Below are 16180 nucleotides of genomic sequence, written 5' to 3' on the forward strand. Positions count from 1 at the left end.
TCAAAATGGTCATGCCAAGTGTTGTGATCGTCACAAGATCGACAGTTGGAGCTGGAACCACAGGCGTGACGGTATCAAGTAACCTATAAATGTAATCTTAATTCTAATCTGAATACAGATTACAACATACTTAATTATTAAAACATAAACAAGTACCCGCAGAGGCACTGCAAACCAGTGGAAGGATTGCTTGACGAAGACATCTGAGAGCAACGGTATGGGATCAAACCTCCGGTTGGGATGGAATTTTGTTCCCCGTTTGAATTGGATGATGGAGAGAAATTAGCATTACATTTTTTTTGTTATATAATAAATTCAGCCACAAAAATATATAAAGAAGAAATACTCCAGTTTCATATTGCAATTCTTTTGTTTTATTGAGGGTTAAACCTGAGTACAATACAGTCTAAATCCATACAATGATTTTAATCATTGTATAGACAAAATATTACCATACAAATAAGCTACAAACTTTTATGACATTCACATAAAAACTTATGTACGTAGTGAAATAATACTATGCTTTCAGTTTTACTCGTTCTACAACTGTGCGAGGGGCACGACATTATACGCAGTGTATCTCAGTATATCACTCGGTATTGAGGATTTATTTATTATCTCATTTATTAAATTTATTTGAACGCAGTTTTCTAAAAACTTTAAACGAATAGTAAGCAGCCGAAAACAGTGGCTGTATGGATTGAGTACTTTTGCCTTTGTTTGACAATAAGACTAGGAAACGAACCAAAAAAAAAGTAAGCAATTGACAGACAGATCACTGATTACAGAGTACTTCGAGGATAAGATAATTATAAATTCACAACAGTGCTCATGAACTGTATTGAATACATTATTGTCACGAAATCTAATTATAAGAAAGTATATTTTCAAATGTATTGTTATTATTATTTGTTTCTGATGTTAACATTAATTTACAATGCAAAGTAAGGCTAATTTGTAGTTGTTTTTACTTAAAAATAATTAATGTAGTAACTAAAAACATTAGTTAAGAAATGTTTATTGAATTTTGTAAATCACCGAATTTTATAGAAAATAAATTACAGAAGTAACTTTCTAGGAGAAGTGGTATATAGTCATATACGTATTAATGTGCAGTATAGTTCTAAATCTGTTATTACAGGTAACAGGAGTCATTCTAATTATATTATTCCTTCGGGACTCGTTAATGAAGAGACACAACAAAAAGATGCCTTTTTGTTTGTAGCTAACATATCCAAATACTGGGAACCTAATGATATCAAGCAATTTGTTTTTGAAACATGCAAGTCTCCTGTAAGTATCTAAGTTTTATAATATACTAGCTTTTGCCTACAGCTTTGCATGTATGGTGTATTATATGAAATATGTATTATAATAATTAATTGACATTGTCACCTCTTTTCCCATAACTGCATTAAGCAGTACATGGACATTTGCCTCTATTCACAACAACTGATCATGATAGACAAATACAATATTTCAGCTACAAATTTTCTGCTGTTAATAATAATAATGCCTCCCTCCGATCGATCTCTTGTCCAATTCAAACGGTGATCGAAATTACGACGGTCTGAGCCGAGGGTCGAACCCTTCGGTGCCCTCAGACTAAAGGCATATTCGTAAGGACCTTCAGGAGTTGTGTGGGTTTAGATCTGCACTCGCCCCCTATTGGCCAGCTGCGGCCAACAGCAATGGAGTAGTCCAAAAAAAATTTTATTAGTGAATGATTATACATATGTTATAAGATTTTATGTAAAACATTGACTTATATCAAGCATACAGATATTAATCTATACATATAAATAAAATTGGAGAGTCTGTTTGTAATATTGAAGTAACCGTTTTTTATTATATGCATATGAATATAAATACGATACATACACCAAAATAACAATTTTTACAATTTTTTGTCTGTCTATTTGTTCGGCTAATCTCTAAAATGGCTGGACTGATATTGACTTAGGCTACTTTTATTTTATATGTATATTTTTATTGGCAGATAGCCAATGTAATAATGAGTAACTTAGGCTACTTTTATTTTATATGTATATTATTGAGTGAAGTGTGAAGAGATCTTAGAGATCACATTTGCACTCTTTGTATATAATATAATATGATTATAATACAATAATATTATGTTTCAGGTAATTGAACAGACATTAAAACATGTGACAGTTTTAAGAGATTTAGAAGATAATTCAAAAGGCGAGTGTTTGTTGACATTTGCAAACCCAAATGCATGTCATATGGCAATGAAACTGCTGCGAGGTGCAGAATGTGATAACAAGAAGATAATAGTCATGCAGGATTCTGGTCGGATACCTTTATATGTTGCATTAAATCCATACTTGGCTTCTGACAAGAGTAAGTACCTTTTTAAAACTTTCCAATACTCAATATTATATTTTATCACATTCCATAATGTTTTATTTATATTAGATGTTTGCATTTCGTACAATTAGATCCATATGGACCATTTTAGGGTATGTGAACAACAAAATTATTGTTATAACAAATTATCAATATTAGCATTATTTATAACATATAATTCTATATTATTCATCCATAGATTTATCATATATTATATCAAATCTAAAGCTTACCATTTGATTATAGTATAATACTGTTTATTACTAATAATAATCTCAGAACAATTGACACAGTGCCATCTAGACCCACGTTAAGCTAGCTGAAGCTTGTGTTATGGGAACTAGATAACTGATACAAATACTAAAATAATGAAACGAAGGAAAAAAAACAAATAAACTGTAAAATAAAAATAATACATAAAAGTCATTATTGGTATATAAGGTTATACACAATAAACATGTGTATATTATTAAATACTGCAAATATATATTATAGTATACTTATAATATTTAATGAAGAACTCAAACTTAATACATTTTAAATTATTTGTTAGGTATGTTACTTGGCTATATTTATATTCGGGGTTGTTGTGTATATAGGTATTTTTTTATTATTATAATAAAAGTAAATTGCAGACATAAATAGTATAAAATAATGACGAGCACAACAAGTAATCAGTATGTCTGCAGAAGAAGTCTTTTATTTTCCCGCGCGAAGATAATGCGCCACATATGGGCAAAGTTCGACGGCGTGCGGAGGCAGTAGGATGACCAGCGCAACATAGCTATATGCGCAATGTTATTACTAATATGAGTATTAACATTATTAAAGAAGAAATTTAAAAGATTTAAGTCATAACCTTGTTTATGAATGAAATCCTATAAAAGGCATTATTATTTTAATAGAATTATATTGTTTCAGGTAACCTAGTTGAACATTATAAAAATTTAAGAAACAATACAGATCCAAATACAGTGTAAGTTTTGCATTTTTTTTTATATAAAATCTATACAAATAAATAAAATTGGAGTGTCTGTTTGTAATACAGTACATGAATATAAATGCGGTAAAGACACCAAAATAACATTTTTTACAATTTTTGTCTGTTTGTTCCGGCTAATCTCTGAAATAGCTGGACCGATTTTGACGGAACTTTTATTGGCAGGTAGCTGATGTAACAAGGAGTAACATAGGCTACCTTTATTTTAGAAAAAATCTTTTATTTTAGTTTCACGCGGACGAAGTTGCGTGTACAGCTAGTGTACAATAAAAAAAAAGACGTTTGTATACTAAGCTTAATATACTTTTTGTATAGACTAGACAACGGATAGAGATACCTAATTTTATTTGTATAGGTACATACATACATGTATGTATAGAAACAACCACACAAATAACACGTCACGAATTGGGGGGAGGGGGTGTTACCATCAAGTTGCCTGTTAATTGGTTTCCAATTCCAGTTACCTAAAAAAATTTGGCAGATACAGCGAAATCATTATTTTTCTTTTAATTGTGGCTCCATCGGAGATTCGACGGTCAATTGTAAATGTCAAGCTCGGAACAGATCATTTATGTTTTAGTAGTCATCATATAATATACACTTTGTGCCTGTGAGTGGCGGTCGACAAAGTGTATAAAAAAATTGGGCAGATGAATTGAAATCATTTATCTTTTTTTTTAATTATAGCTCCATCGGAGTTATGATCTTTTTTCCAATGTCAAGTTTGAAAAAGAATATTTATATTTCAGTAGTCATCATATAATGTCACACGTTGAGCTGGTGGAAGACCGTCAAAAAAGTTTGACCAAGGCCGCCAGTGGTCCTAAATTGCGTGCCGCCACTGTGCGCGACGCATATTTTGAGATATTATTTATGTATTTATATATTATTATACAAGAATGTTATATTTGACATTCTTATTCTTCTGTTATTTGCTTAGTTTTGATACGTACAATTATAATATTCCTTCTTGAAAACCTTTCCATAATTATATTTACCAGCCTAACATATATACAGTCCTTCGCCCACGTTACATTCCCAAATGTAATATATCTAAGTATTTCCATAATACATCATAATAATATCGCCTACACTTAATAGAATACTACAATAACTAAACATTACAAAATTAGGTAAAAAAATATTTATTAATTATAAAAACAACTCTATTTTTTAAATTTAAGTCTAATTGCTTGGCTAAATTATATCATAATGCGGTATTGTATTACGCGTGCAAGATAATCATATGTAATTATTCATCATGATTATATGTAATTAGTAATGATAATTATATATACTTAATTATTTACTTTTTTAAATAATTTATTTTACCAACAGAACAACAAAACCAACTAACAACGTCACTAAATCAACAAACACATCTTTTGGTTCTTCGAACGAAACATATGGTCTGAGCAAAGAATTTTTGGATTACCTCGAGATAAAACTACCGCTGCATAAAATAATATTCATTGGAAATGTAAGTGGTGGGCCTTTTTTTAATGACAGTTTGCTTCTAGTGTTGAAAGTGCATATGGAGGCAGTAATCACTTAGCATTTAGTGAAAGGACCTCCATCTGAGATACCAAAGTCACCTGAGATAGAGTTATAAAAAGTCGCCTCTACAATTGAAACTGAAGAACCCATTCAGAAGCGAAGCAGCTTGTTTCGTAAACTATTGCAGTGGCTAAGCAGGTTAGCTTGCTTGTAAGCTGTTTGGATAGTAGCGTCAGATTAGGCAGTGAAATGACTGGATAAGGAGCATGACATCTTAGTCCTCAGGCATGGCAACACATTAATGGTTATTGCTAGTACTTGCCACATTATATAATGGATTAGTGACTAGATCCACTAGTGAAGGATAACAAAATGAGCATGATCAAATTTATCATCTGTATAATGGATTAGTGACTAGATCCACTAGTGAAGGATAATAAGATGAGCATGACCAAATTCATCAACCTGACATGGTACATTGCTGACAATGGGGTCATTACTAACCATCCCCTTCAACCCATAGACCACAAGTGGTCTGCTGATCACTGGTTAATAAGATTAAGTAAAGGTCTAATTCAATGTGATTGATAATTTTCAGTTAGAGTCATCAGTAACTGAAGAACAAATACGCGAACTCTTCCAGCATGCTGGTCATATCTATGGCATAATGCTCATGAAATCCGAGAAAGCGAAAACATTTGCCAAGATTGAATATGACCATCCGGTCGAAGCTGTACAGGTATGTATAATATTTAATCGTTTTGTATTGACAATAATTAAAATTTGGCATTAAAAAAACTGTGACGAAACAGAATAAAGAAATATTTCAGATAAGTTGGCGGTATTTTAACATTTTATATGTTGACTTGTACAAAAGGCGACTGATGAACGACGACTCCAAACAATTGAATTGCGAATGTTGAGATGGATGTGTAGTGTGACAAGAATGGACAAGATAAAGAATGAATGCATTAGAGCAAGTATGAAAATGGCGCCAGTATCGGAGAATTTGAAAAATAATCATCGGTCATGTATGGGAATGTAATGCGTAGGAATGAAGAGAATATTTTAAAGAGAGTACTACATGTGAATATGGATGGTTATAAGAACAGAGCAAGGCCGAAAAAGAAGTGGAGGTACTGTGTGAAAGATGATGGCAAGAAGAGGAGTAAATAACGAGATAACTGCGAACAGGGATGAATGGAAGAAAACTCCATGCCCATTATTATGCCGACCCCAAATGTGTGGGATAAGGAAAAAGCAGATCTTGATGAACTTGTACATATTATACAATACAAACTTGTACCCTGCGAGGAATCGAACCCGTGACCATCGAATCTAAGACAGTGCAAAAACGAATGATTTTTTTTTAATACTGCTAATTGGCAATCTGTGTTAAACGCTAGTCCAATCTGATGACTCTTTTTGTACAAAGTATAAAGATATTTTGATACAATGATGAACTTCGTTTTGTTTTAGGCTATATCGATGTTCCATGGCCATATGTATATGAATAGAACTTTGATAGTCAAGATGGACAACAATGGAAGTTTGCAGTTAAAGCGATCGGGGCCGGGTTTAGGACCTAACGGGCAACCATTGCGAGCGGTCAGGTATTCCGTAGAATTGGAGCCCCTCAAGCAATTATTACTGCAGGAAATTGCTAAATTACAAACAATAAAACCACAAGAAGGTAATGTTAATACCGGATATCAAGGTATTCTACAAAACAACTCCATTGGAGCCATGAGCAATTTCCAGAATACTCAGAATCTTAACGGCCTGCTGAATGTTGATGCCTTTAACCCATATAATCAATATTTGTATACATATAACATGATGAACAGTCAAGGTGTGCAAAATTTAGTAATGACGCCAGGATTACAACCGCAAAGCAATGTTATGTCAGTATTCCAGAATCAAAATATAGCTAATACGGTTCAGAATCCAATGGCTGGTATTCAAAATCAATTTAGTAATATAGACCAGAATATTATTGGAAATAAGGCACATAATAAAACGGATGAAGTTAATACGTTTTTAAAAAGAAAGCAGAGTAAGGAAAGCCATAGACAAGAAAGTTCTCCAACACAAAGCGACAGTTATGAGAAGTACTTGTATGATAAGATGTATAGTAGCGACTTGGAAGGTTAGTTTAATGTTTGTGTTTTATATTACAGTATATTTTAATTATTACTATTGGATGATATATTTATTATTACTAGTTCTATTATTGTGTTCTCTTCTAATAGTATTATTGTGTTAAAATTTCGAGCACTGGCAGCAAGCAGTGGTCGAGATTTTAACACAAATTTCAACTTAATTTGAATTATAAGAACATCCATTACATTCAGTAAAACTATAGACAAATAATATTAATCTATAAATATTCTCAATTTGACCACAGATTTTAACAATAAACTAGAGTTTAAAGTGTGTGTCAAGTACATGATAGTATGCGTAATGTTTTTTTTTATTGATTTAATGTATTTATTAAGCATAATTTAAAAAATATTGGCTTTCTCCCTCATTCTCTATATAAACTATAAGGACGCGAAATACTGCTCCGTCCGCAAAATTTTCGTAAAAAGGACTACAAAGTTTTTGCTTCACGTATTAATGTAGTATAAATTAGTATTTTAGCAATATCAGGAATTTGGTTGTAGTTTTTAATATTTTTACGGTATTAAACTACAAACCTACTTTTTATTTCAAAACGAACTTAATCTTCAAAACTTAACTATTTTTTCTTTCAAACAATATTTTAAATAGGTTGTTTCATGAAATATGACACTATACGAAGGTCACTATTTTATATATATCGCAATTAATCTTTGTTTTAGTAAAATATATGTAAATTAAAAAAGAGACTTGTTTCTCCTTTTATTGATACCGGGGCAAAGGGTCTGCATCGAGGCCCTGAGAATTTTAATAATTAAAGACTATATTTTCAGAACCAGAGACTAAATATACACGTAGAGTATCACCAACGAGAAGCGAACATTCTGATAGCAGTGTTGATACATCTTCTGATTTGTTAATTTTCACAAATGTAAGTTAGAGCTATATATCTTTACATAATATAAATAAATATAATGTTTTAAATTACGCAACGCCTTATAATGCAGTTTTTAGCATAACATAGCATAGCATAGGAGAATCAAAGGGAAGGTTTATATGTATAATACATGAACACCCATGCGAGGCCGTGCCTGGTAACTAGTATAATATATAATAGCAATTCATATACATGACTCTAAATTAGTCCAAATGAACGCTTTTTATTTATATGTAGTTGGAATAGTAAACAAGTCTCTATGTTTTTTTTTAATTTATCCGTTTCTTGTATTGTTTCAAATTAGAAATCTATTTTTATATTTCTTAATTTCAGCTACCGTCAAGTTTGAACGCGGACACGCTGTCTTCCAAAATGAGTGAAATAGGCGATTTGAAATTCGTGGAGTTGACCGGAGGCAATAAGGCCATCGTGAAATTCAACAATACTCGCGACGCTGAACGTTGTATCAGTATCCTTTTTATATAATAAACACGCAAGTTTTATGCTCATTCTTATTCTGATGAGTCTGCGTTCCAAATAAATGATAGTAGCAAAAAATGTGACTATTCAAAAATGCTTATATTAAGTTTATTTTAATAATAATGATAATTCCTGTTTCTATTTAATATCCACAACGAACAGAGAATGGATAAAACAGTATCTAGGCGAGGATTCCTTCAGATTGCTTTCCGGTCCAGTCTAGGCTTTTCTATGTATATTATGTATGTATTTACAAAAACATTTCTATCTAAATATTCCTATCAGTTATCTAGCAGCAATAACAGAAATTCTGCTTGGGACTAGATGACGCTGTGTGGATTGTAAAATACTACACTCGTAATATAGTATACAATAATGAGTACAGGTAGTCTCCACCTGTATTGTTACTGCTTCCATTAAAGTTACAGTCCCTATGTTCATGTTCAAGTCTGGTTTAGAAACCATGGTACGTCAAATTTGAATGTAACATGTAACAAGATGGCTGAAGTTTTAATTAATTGTATTTTATATTCAATGACATGACTACAACATTTTTAACAAATAACTCTCCTTAACTGACTTATCAGGACTGTTAGATCGTTCCAAAGTGGATGGACAAAGAATAAACGTGAAATACCTGTAAATAAAAGTGAGTATTTCAGACTCGTCGGTGTGAGGTAAGTAAGGTAAGATTGAAGTAAAACTTTAAGGGAAATTGAACTTATACATACAGATTTTCCATTATTCATTCCTTCTTCCTTGTCATAATTTCTTGGGTTAGAGATAAATTTGTATAGGTTGATCTGCGTTGTAATAGCTTTTTTTTAATATTTATGGCTGCAGGGTTACGATGATTTTGCCAATATCAAGCTGGGATATCACTGCTTCTTTTATAATCTGTTCATACGGCTTTTTTTTAGCTATCCAAATTTGTTGAGAATTGGACTCAAAGGAAACAAATATATAATGCTGTATTTGTTAGTTGATTGGATTATCAAATATTTGCGTTTTACAGTTTTATTAAACTACATTTGAAATATCAGTGGCGTAATGTATATAAAAATACTATACTTTACATACCTACATATGTATATTTTAAACAAGTGCACAACTTGTGTTTATTTATCAACCTCAAAATCATTTATTCACACGGACCTTTCTGCCTTGTGTATACATCTTTTTTTTTTATCAATATGCCTACCGCCCTAGATTTGCAGACATCTGTCGATGAAAACTTTTTAGCCCTTTCAAGCCTATATGGTGAATCATATTTAATAACATATTCTGTGAAAATTTCATAGTAACTCTTCCAGCCATTATCTACAAATTCTAAAAACAGGTAACGCAAATTCTTCAAGTATATAACTGTTTTGTTTTCTGTAATCTAAGATTATTTCAGTCGATAAAACGTGCCATTTTCCAAATCGTGATACAAAATAGTTTTTATGATTTTAGAATATAAACTAAAAATTTTACCTAGCATTTTTCATTTCCTGTGTACATTAGGTACTTTTGTTATTTTAGGCTTGTTACTTCCAGGTATCTTTAATTGTACAGAAAGACGGGTTTTGTGGAGTCATTAGTAGAATCATTTGTTCATTTTTCTAGATTCATAGTTTTAGGTATAATAGAATAGAAGCAGATCCTTCTCACTCTCCTGTCTTAGTATTTCATCTATTATTATCTATTATGATTATAGCATTATATTTTAGGGCATTTTCTTCCAGCACCATGTTTAATATTTAAGTCGAAGCTCTTCAATTTTTCATTACGTGACCCCTACGTAGTTTAGTCATTTTCATGTTGTCTCTTTATTTCTGTTCATGATTTTTTAGATCTAATTGAAGACTAAGGAGTTATATATTAGATACATTAATGTCTCGCCAGCTAAAGTCCAACTAGTTGACTCGGCTTTGCCTATATTACTCGGGAACATGGGCAGTGAAAGGATTTCTCAATTCGGTGCAGTGCTTCCGGAGTTTAATTTCCTGATAACTAAATTGTCTCTATTTTACTTTATATTAGTATACATATATTATCTAATATTTTTAATTTTATATATCGTTTAAGGCAGCCGTGCCGTAAGTAATTCGACTTTTCGATCTTTGTTACTGAAATTTCATGTATTTTTCATGTATTTAAGCCAGTGCGGGGTCTTTAGGCACATAATTTGGGTACGAAATTAGATTCTTCAGTTTGGGTTTTTATAAAAAAAATACTTGCAATTGTTTTTCTTTTAATATTACGTTTAGTTCCCTACTAAGTCAGAGCGTGGGGCCCGTAGCATTTGCTACCATTGCTACAAGTTAATACGCCACTGTATTTAGGATATTAAGCTTGATTTTTTAGTTCCCGTACAATTCTGTAATTAAAAAGGTAATTACTCTGTGTTTTAGCGCTGCCATTTTTTAATCTATAGAACTGTTTTTTAATACTTTATTGTGTTTATAGGTGCCTCACAATGTTTTCCTTCCACATTTTACTTTTAGTGCATTTACTAAAAATGGCAAAGGTCTTAATGAAATATTGTTTTTATTTCAGTGGAGTACGCAGCTTATTGAAGACTATTTTATTCGTAGACAAAATCAATTATCTATATAGGATATTTTTTTATATTTCTTGCACGTGAATAATTAAAAAATATATATAACTATCCTCACCGTCCAGTTTCGATCACTTTAGTACTGTATGTAAGAAACTCTGGTAAATTTCTAGTTTTAAAATACTTTGCTTACTTTATTATATTGCTAAATATTTTAGTTTTACTGTGACGTCACCATTTCATAATATTGCTAATTTAATCTAATAAAATGAATATTAATACCTATATTCTTGTTTTATTTTTTAATAATAATATACCTTTGGAATATTTAGATCTGATGGAGCAGTCAGTAATTATCAACTGTGAATAATTTTTTATTCTTAATGACATTAAAATTCCTATATAATGCTGTATGATACAATATACATTGTATCATACAGCATTATATATCACAAAGTCCACCAGTCGATCTAGGGGCCGGTGAGTGTTAGGGGGGTGGCATTGTTTAGTTTTAGCCCCGCCTTGAAAAAATGAAGATCCGGTGCTGTCGTCCACTAAGTCTTATGGGTATTGAACTACCGTCGCATGTCTATGAATAGTACATTGTGACATGCGTGATATCACTAATGCGTTGCCATTCCAGAATACAATTACAATTGAAACGCTCGTTGCTCACACGGATGACTTATGTATAAACTATCTTTGTAAATTTAATATCGAACTTCTTAGCATTCCATGGAAGTGTAGAAGCGAGGGAAACACCTAACAGTTCCCAGGACTTATGCCCCGGGGGAAGCGGTGAAGGTGTTAAAAGAGGCTCCTACAGACCTCACCGCTCGTGTTTCTCTCCCTCTAGCCAAGTCTAGTACGAGCCCACTAATGCAGCTTTTGATGAACGTTATAGTATAGAACTTACAGCAGTTCTAAACAAGCCAAGAGATTTCGCTGGTATACCTCTCGCTTCCACTTCGATCGAGTATGAACCGATATATGAACATATCTGTGCTGGATGATGAAACACCTGCTTCTTCTGGGATATTTAAGGTTTATAGATAAAGACGAAATTGTGGTAAGTCATTTATTAACCCTTAAATGCCTATTCTCTCATCATCTTTTCCTTTTGACGAGCCAACTTCTTTTTGGAGAGTTTCTTTTTGGCGGGCGCGTCGTCGGCGGGTGCCGCACGTGCTACAGCGTCCTCGCGTTCACTGAGACACACCTCGATGTGGCATGGAGATGACATGTAGGGGTTGATGCGACCGTGAGCACGGTATGTACGCCGGCGGAGGCATGGCGCGCGGTTTACCTGAACAAGAATTATGTCAAATCAAATCAAAATGTCTATTCATGTAGGTCTATATGGACTATACATCAAATCTACACTCAGTTTGATGTGCTTTCGAGTCTAAAAACTGAAAGAAACTCAGTTCTTATTCTGTTCAAATGAGCTTGTACATTTTGTAAACATGTACAAAATACAATTCATTTTTAAAATAAAATAGAGAGAATATGTCTCTACTTTTATTACATACGCTGTGGTTCACAACAGCATATGCTATTGCAATTGTGTGAAAAGAAATCTAATCAGTGGCCACAATTCTAACAGTATCTACTTAAGTATGTAATAGTAAGGTGTTTGGGTTTCTACTTTAGAATCTCCTCTATACTTTAGTACAAAAATCTAGTTCTAGTATTCAGTGCATGACGTAATATTTAACACACTTTTCTAAAGAAAAGTTTTTGAAATTGAAATTCATACAGCTGGTATAGACTAAGGAAAATAAATTCTCCAAAATCAGGTGTAAGCATGAGATGCAAGGTACTTCCCGGTATGGTTACAGTGCATAAATAATCGAAGGTACCCAGAAATTACCATTACTTTCAGGTGTGGTGTTACTACTATAAATTTGAATGCATCCTTATGAAAACAAGATATGTCTGTATGCAAATTCATTGAAATCTATCAGTTGTATTGTGTTAAAAACATTTATAACATATACAAAACAGTGACTTCTTTTTAACTAACTTAGTCCTTATTTAAAATGAAATAAGATTGAAATGCATTTGAAAAAATACAGCTGGCGCGCACATATCGCCTCTTCACTTTCGATCACTGGGAGAAACTACAGAAATTCGAAAGGTTAATGTTGCAACAATGCTCATAAAAAGAAAATTATTTTCTTTTAAATAGAAAACCATGATTGCTAATATTGTTTGCCTTTAGAAAACAGTCTGTACATAAAAGGAACATACTGTCAAGCAAAAAAGGCAATCTAATATAGAATTCAACCCCAGATTATTTAATATCACTACTGTATATAAATTAGAACATACTAACAATCTTACACATGAATTTAGTATTCAGACCATATGAGAATCGAACCCACTGCCATGTATCATAAGCTTGGTGTTTAAGGCAGTGTATAATAATCATCACATATATAAAACTTACTTACTCTGATTAATTACAAATAATGTAATACAAGTTAGCCAAATACAAAACTATTTCTAATTTGCAATAGTGTCCGTGTCCCCTACTATACAATTTGAGTAAATGTATTGGATGTAATTGAATTAGGTACCTACCTAACCTGTGCCATCTCTTCAAATATATGTTACTTTCCCATTTTTAACTTATTTCTGTAGATGAATGAGATATAGAAATAAAACCAAATTGAGTTTGGACTCACATCTGATATAGGTCTTGAAAACTATGTTTTTTTTTCTGAGTATATTTGTGATCACTCCCAAGACTATGAGTGAATCTATTCTGTGATGCTGTCATGTAGTGGCTTCCCATTGAAAACTTCTACTCATCTGCATCCTAGAGCTACTGCTGGTCTTCTAGCTCCAGGATATGATGGTGTTTTAGCTATTGCACATACTGTTCTATGGTAAGGTGAGCAAGTAGATAAACTATTTACTATTTAATCACACATAATTTACTGACCTGAATATGATCAATGACCAGCCTGTCGACATCTAGACCTTTGTAATCAGCATTTGACTCTGCATTCCTCAATAACTGTAGAAGGAATTCAGCAGATTTCTTCGGCCAGCGACCCTGTGTGGTACCAAACTGCTTGGCCTGTGCACAACGACCAACTCCACCATTGAAACGGCGGAATGGTATGCACTCTTTCTTATCAACTACATTTTTAAGATAGCGGATAGCACGGCGAAGAGGTAACTTCCTAATTGCCATTGCTGTTTCATATGTGTTCTGAAAATGATATTGCACATTTTAAAAAATTACTATTTCACAAATACAAACAAAGAGATTTTATATGATCTCTGCTGTGTGGAATAATTTATGTCATCTATTCTTGCTATGCAGTCATATATACATCTGTACTCATACTTATTGGAAGTTATTGGGTATAAAATCCATCCATTGGCGTAACATGGCGTGCATAAGGACTAAAATTGGTAATTCTCTAATACCCACAATATATATAGATTTTCTTTTTTTATAGTTGCATATCCATAGCCTGTTAGGCTATGGATACCATTTCGATGAAGATGTACTTTAATATAAATTTACGACTACCAACACTAGTCAACAGTCGGATCCTAAATTGTAAGTATTTAATTATGAAAAAAATGTAGCACACCATACAGAATTTATAAAGTATAATGTAAATAATAGTAACTATAAAATGTATATATTTAAGTAAGCATGTACATGATTCTATGTAAGTTTTATTGTAAACAACGTTGATCATGTGAAACACTATGGAATTCATAAAAAATTTAGATACCTTGAAATGAACACGGAGATTTGAGCCACGGGCCTTGCATGACTTCGCTGGGTTATCTGGTTCTCGGGAGTAACGACCCATTTTTGCTCCTGAAACAGAGCGGCATATTTCAACACAACACCATAGAGGTTATAACTTTTTAAATTAACAAATATTCACTCATCCATTGAAATAAACATGAAAGTGGCGAGGGAATAATAAAAGAAGAAAGATCATAGTTGGATTAAACAAAAACTTTCGTAGTTTTTCAGATAGAAATAGATTTTTATAAACACGAAACCAACCTCTCGTAAGACAATTTAAGAGGAAAAGGAATATGGAACAAAGTTTGACAATATTGACAGATAGATGACATTGACAATTGACATTCTCGTCCGTGATGTTTGTATCACCACAGACAATAGACAGAGTTAAGTACCTTTAGGCAAGTTATCACTACGACAATATAATTATCCCACAACATTTCTTAAAATGGTTTATAATACTAAGTTTTTTTAGCCTAACATTAACAATAAATAAAAATTGAAGTCGTCCACATAAATATCACTGTTAACTTTTTACAGAGTGGTATCATTTTAAATATTTATTTTTAATTTTTGTATCATCATTTCTAATATACCTCTTTAATTTGTTCGGAGTTATTTATTTTCTACTATAAAATCTTAAACGATCTGTATACCATACATTCCAAGGAATTTTTAAGTAGGTAAATAATAATTTAAATAATCCTACTCATGACCAAAAATGAGTAAGGATAGAACCCACAATTATTTTAATTGAAGTTGTCTTAAAATTCATAGTATTCTGGTACCCATCATCAAAATTTGTAATATAACTATAAATATATATAATTATCAGGTTTGGGGTTAAATAAAAGATAAAAACATTAGAGTTCCAATGTTTTATTTGTGCAGCTAGAACTACAATTAAATAAATACAATAATTACATGATATTATATATAATTAATTTGGATAAATTTTATAATTCAATAACCCTACATATTGTATTGATATGTATCAAAGCTTTAATTTTCTAATAAATGACCTCATATATTATTGATACGTGATGACTAAAAGCGATGGGAAGGAAGGGGGGAAGAGATTACTATTGGGGGACTAGTAAACCCATTTACGGGGCTCCACACACTCTATAATATGGTAAATTGCTGGAAAATTCGCCATTGAACTGACTGACCTGACTCTTTCATTATCCATTGGTGCCCCTGTGTATACCGACAGCGCAGGTGGGCATATCATTTTATATTTATCCATAGAAAAACTGTCTTTAATGATTTCACCTTCACTGATGTTCCCCCCGCTTATATCGGTGCCATAGAAAGGAGCACCATTCCATTATCATCCTCTAAAAAAACGGCCAGTCATTCGATTCGAAAATTGAAAATGTTGCCGCCAAGGGAATGCATCGTAGATTTTTTTTAAGGATGATAATGGAATGGTGCACCCGCATG

At 32.3% G+C, this 16180-nt stretch overlaps 2 protein-coding genes across 2 annotated transcripts; one reads left to right on the forward strand and one right to left on the reverse strand.

The window, feature by feature from the left end:
- The first annotated feature begins 5 nt into the window (after positions 1-5).
- LOC131855051 (uncharacterized) lies at positions 6-11220 on the forward strand. Its single transcript, XM_059206263.1, has 10 exons — positions 6-78; positions 1142-1293; positions 2145-2364; positions 3292-3346; positions 4712-4853; positions 5469-5609; positions 6350-7019; positions 7825-7922; positions 8262-8397; positions 8996-11220. Exons 1-10 carry the CDS (start codon positions 6-8, stop codon positions 9049-9051), a joined length of 1743 nt encoding a protein of 580 aa, XP_059062246.1. The 3' UTR covers positions 9052-11220.
- Positions 11221-12014: 794 nt separating this feature from the next.
- On the reverse strand, positions 12015-15076 carry LOC131855027 (large ribosomal subunit protein uL22). The gene is made up of 4 exons (XM_059206237.1): positions 14996-15076; positions 14712-14800; positions 13901-14173; positions 12015-12256 (listed from the first exon to the last, which is right to left on the reverse strand). Exons 2-4 carry the CDS (start codon positions 14790-14792, stop codon positions 12047-12049), a joined length of 564 nt encoding a protein of 187 aa, XP_059062220.1. The 5' UTR covers positions 14793-14800; positions 14996-15076; the 3' UTR covers positions 12015-12046.
- Between the last annotated feature and the right edge of the window lie 1104 nt (positions 15077-16180).

This window comes from Achroia grisella, unplaced genomic scaffold (genome assembly GCF_030625045.1).
Source record: "Achroia grisella isolate CSIRO2021 unplaced genomic scaffold, CSIRO_AGI_Agris_v1 utg1295, whole genome shotgun sequence".
Classification (NCBI taxonomy): Eukaryota; Metazoa; Arthropoda; class Insecta; order Lepidoptera; family Pyralidae; genus Achroia; species Achroia grisella.

What these genes read in the sequence shown, in the direction of transcription:
- LOC131855051 (XM_059206263.1), top strand. Translation starts at nt 6, where the DNA reads ATGGTCATGCCAAGTGTTGTGATCGTCACAAGATCGACAGTTGGAGCT. An exon ending in ATACTTGGCTTCTGACAAGA is followed by an intron (nt 2,365 to 3,291) that starts GTAAGTACCTTT and finishes ATATTGTTTCAG; the next exon opens with GTAACCTAGTTGAACATTAT. An exon ending in CGACGCTGAACGTTGTATCA is followed by an intron (nt 8,398 to 8,995) that starts GTATCCTTTTTA and finishes CTGACTTATCAG; the next exon opens with GACTGTTAGATCGTTCCAAA.
- LOC131855027 (XM_059206237.1), bottom strand. Translation starts at nt 14,792, where the DNA reads ATGGGTCGTTACTCCCGAGAACCAGATAACCCAGCGAAGTCATGCAAG. An exon ending in ATCTCCGTGTTCATTTCAAG is followed by an intron (nt 14,174 to 14,711) that starts GTATCTAAATTT and finishes TATCATTTTCAG; the next exon opens with AACACATATGAAACAGCAAT. An exon ending in TGGTCATTGATCATATTCAG is followed by an intron (nt 12,257 to 13,900) that starts GTCAGTAAATTA and finishes ATTCTTGTTCAG; the next exon opens with GTAAACCGCGCGCCATGCCT.